Source organism: Grammomys surdaster, unplaced genomic scaffold, assembly GCF_004785775.1.
Source record: "Grammomys surdaster isolate TR1022 unplaced genomic scaffold, NIH_TR_1.0 169, whole genome shotgun sequence".
Lineage (NCBI taxonomy): Eukaryota > Metazoa > Chordata > Mammalia > Rodentia > Muridae > Grammomys > Grammomys surdaster.
The window spans coordinates 11,388,784-11,392,331 of record NW_021604617.1 but is presented as its reverse complement, the minus strand read 5'-3'; the positions used below and the strand labels follow the sequence as shown (position 1 = coordinate 11,392,331).

The 3,548-nt window shown below is 44.1% G+C and overlaps 1 protein-coding gene across 1 annotated transcript in view; it reads left to right on the top strand.

Annotated features, from left to right (window-relative positions):
• LOC114620488 (24-hydroxycholesterol 7-alpha-hydroxylase) overlaps positions 1-3,299 on the top strand; it is an 81,895-nt gene extending 78,596 nt beyond the window's left edge. The window contains exon 12 of the mRNA XM_028766575.1: positions 2,702-3,299. Within this exon, the coding sequence (XP_028622408.1) occupies positions 2,702-2,773 (72 nt within the window). The 3' untranslated portion in view covers positions 2,774-3,299. The remainder of the gene's footprint in view (positions 1-2,701) is intronic.
• Positions 3,300-3,548: the final 249 nt, after the last annotated feature.

Genomic DNA, 3,548 nt, shown 5'->3' with positions numbered 1-3,548 from the left:
ACACACACACACACACACACACACACACACACACACACACACACACAGGCAAAACACTCAAACACAAAAATAAAAATAAAGAAATCTGTATTGTAGAAAATGGCCTCCAAGTTTTGAACATTGTTTAGAGATTACAAGGGTCAAAGACTGGGGATCCGTGGAATGTAACCCTGTTTTTGTCCTTAGAGATTTACTTGCATCATAGGAGAAATCCAAGACTAGAAACCTCAGTTCTAAAATTGAGTTGTCCAGTGTTTTTGTCTCCTTTTTTCCTATTTGTAAGGTGCTAGGGATTTACCATCAGGCTTGGCCAGTATGGCAAGTATATTCTAAATGAGTTATTAAGGAATGTAGTTACTGGGGCTGGAGAGATGGCCCCATGGTTAAGAGTGTGTGCTACTCTCGAAAAGGACCTAAGTTCCTGGCACCTATGTCGGTAGTTTAATTCTAGTTCCAGGCCCCTCTGGCCTTGACAGACCTGCACTAATGTGAACAGACACATATAGGTGATTACGTTGTATAAAATCAATATAATTTCATTTCTCTCTCACCATGAACTAAATAACAAGGAGATAGAGCAAGGCTTTAAGCATAAAGCTACACGCTGCCCCAGTGGCCCGATGTTGGTTTTGTGGCACCCGTCCATGAGACAACTTCAACTTCAATATTAGGCACGCCTATCACTGGTTCAGTCAGTTTTGTTCCATTGTACCACTTTTAGGGTACAAATCCTTAGACAACAAAATTCTAGGCTTCTCCTTCTAGAGAAGCGCATATGTCTTTATGTATAACTACAGATTCAACTTCATGGGAACTATGCAATCCGTTCTATGAATAGAGTTAAGAAATCAATTCTGTGCCCCCCCCCAAGTTTGTGTCCAAACCTGGAACTAAAAGGCCAGTTACCTAAATTGTATTTCCCTTCTCTTTTCTCACTCTTCATTGACCCCAAAGCTCAAGGCTGATGAAACCTTTTATATTTCTAAACCTTAAAGTCCTTTCTATGCTTTTAGCAGTACATTGACACCCCTCCCCACACCTCACAATCTCAGGCATTCCTCTGTCTTAAGGAAAAACAAAACCCACAAATGATGGTCATACAACAGTGTGGCTTGTCTGCCCACCAACTCCAGGTAGTTTTCAAGCACCTGTTGTTAGATTTTCACACGTAGCTTGGAACAGACCACAGCAGACCAGAGGGTTCCACAAGGGGGAGTTTATTCGGGGCAGAGGGAAGCCAGAGGAGAGAGAACAGAGAAGTAGAGGAGTAGAGGCCGGCCATGACCACGTGGAGAGAGGAGGAAGGGAAGGGAGGAGGGGAGAGAGGGCAACCTGCAGGCGCGGGAGTAAGGGGGCAAGAGAGGAGCAAGAGAGAGAGGAGGGGGCAGGCAGCCCCTTTTATGGTGGGCAGGCCTACCCAGCTGTGCCAGGTAACTGTGGGGAGGAGTATACCTGGCTATTGCCAGGTAACCGTGGAGGTGGAGTCTAGACAGAATACTAACACCTGTTACAGGTGCCTTTTTTCACCCTGTGATTAAATGTAAATGGTGTGTGAGGTCCAAACACCAGAGCCAGGAAAAAGGTGGGCTTATAGAAGACTGGAAGGCTGAAGAGAATGTACGGAATCATATAAAGATAAGACATACTGTAATTACCTGCACACAGGTTGGCATGCACGGGCCACACACAGTTAGGCACAGACACACAAGCAGACTATCACATAGGCTGTAGGTAGGAAGCTGTATTAGTTGCTTTTTTGTTGCCATGGTGACTTACCATGGCTGAGGTGACTCCTAAAAGAAAGTGTTCCTTTGGGCTTAGGGTTCAAGAGGGATAAACACTCATGAAGGCTTGAGGGTGTGTCAGCAAGCAGCAGGGATGTTAGCAGGAAAAAGAATCTGGGAGTTACATCTCGAGCAAGCATGAAGCCGAAAGAGCAAACCGGAAGTAGGCCAGGCTTTTCTATCTTAGAGCCCGCCCCCAGTGACATACTTCCTCCAGTGAGGTCGCTCCAGATTCTCAACTCCAAACAGGGTTATCAAGCGTTCCAATACTGACACTGGGAAGACGTTTTGTATTCAAACCGCTCTAGAAAGGGAAGACAAAGATACTCACTTCCATCTCCAAGGTCATGTGTTTGTAGAGTTGCATAAAAGTGGCATTCTATCAGGAAGAATCATACCATTATATCCTTGTTTTCCTTTTGGATTCCCCAGGCATTTGCTGTCAGCCATCATTAGCTGATCTCGTCCCCTGGGTATGTGGTGTCAGCCATCTTTTGGCTGGCTCAGGCCCAATATCTGTATCAGTGCCATGTTGTCTGAACATAAAGTGTACATTCAGCTACGAGGTGTCATAGCTTTTGAGCCATGGATATGTTAAGAGCCTTACTTATTTATGGCATTCTCTTCAGTCTGATAAAGTAGGGATAAAGAAGAGTAGGGAGTGGGCGAGCCTGTAAGCCCCAGTGAGTGTATGTGGACCTGAGAGATTATTAGAATAAGGTATCTTTCTCTGCTTTGCTTCTCAAATGGTCAAGTGGATGCTTGATGTTCTGAAACTCAGCCATACGAACATTTCCCAACCTTCTGGCCTCCCCTCTGTACCTTTTAGAAGAAATCACAATGCCAGAAGCCTTCGGTCTAAAATTGTTGGCTTTTGTCTCTTAGTTTCTGTATCGCTTCTGTGTCTCTGCTTTTAGAGCTCTCTACATTTGGTGGGTGTCCCCCAGCCAGCAGGGAAATGCCGAATTGAATATAAACAAAGAGTTTGACCTTCCTTGGGACTCATGAGATTCAGAACCTTCTAGAGGAGTGAAGTTACCCACCCAGCTACTATTGTCCCAGCACCTCGACCTGAAGACATCCTAATGGCACATGCGTTTCAAATCTGAAGACCATGCACCAGATTTCACTGTCAGGAACACAGAAACCCCCATTCAAGGTTTACAGAAAGGGTTCAGATGATTTTGGAAAAATTAGACTATTTCTAGATATTTTGTATTTCTAAAATATAATACTTAGCTAGACCTGCAAACATGCCTAGTGCTCAGAAATGTTGATAAACCGGTGTTTTATGACACTGGTGGGGACAGGTTCCCTTGCTGCATTTATTCCTGCACTCTGTTATACCAAGGGAAGCATCTTCCTGTTGGGGATAGTTAATTAGTGTACGTTGACCGAGGTATCGATTTGTATTTTAGTTAAGGGGGAAACACTCTTTTGACTCAAAGTATCTTTACTTATAGTTTGACAGAGATAATATTTTTACTCCTGTAAAAATGCAGTCTTGATATGCCATGTCTTTGTGATATCCCTGGGAGACCTGCTCTTTTCCAAAATGACACAGAGGAGCAGTGGATCTAGGGGAGAGGGTAGGTGGGGAGGGGAGTGGGGGGAGAGGGGAAACTGGGGTTGGAATGTATTGTATGAGAGATGAATAAATAAATTAATGAATCAAATAAATGCACATCTGGTTTTGTGCCAGGTAAATAGCTGCACATAGTCTGGTTTTTTTGAGTCTTAGGACAGTGGAATATTTGCCATTAA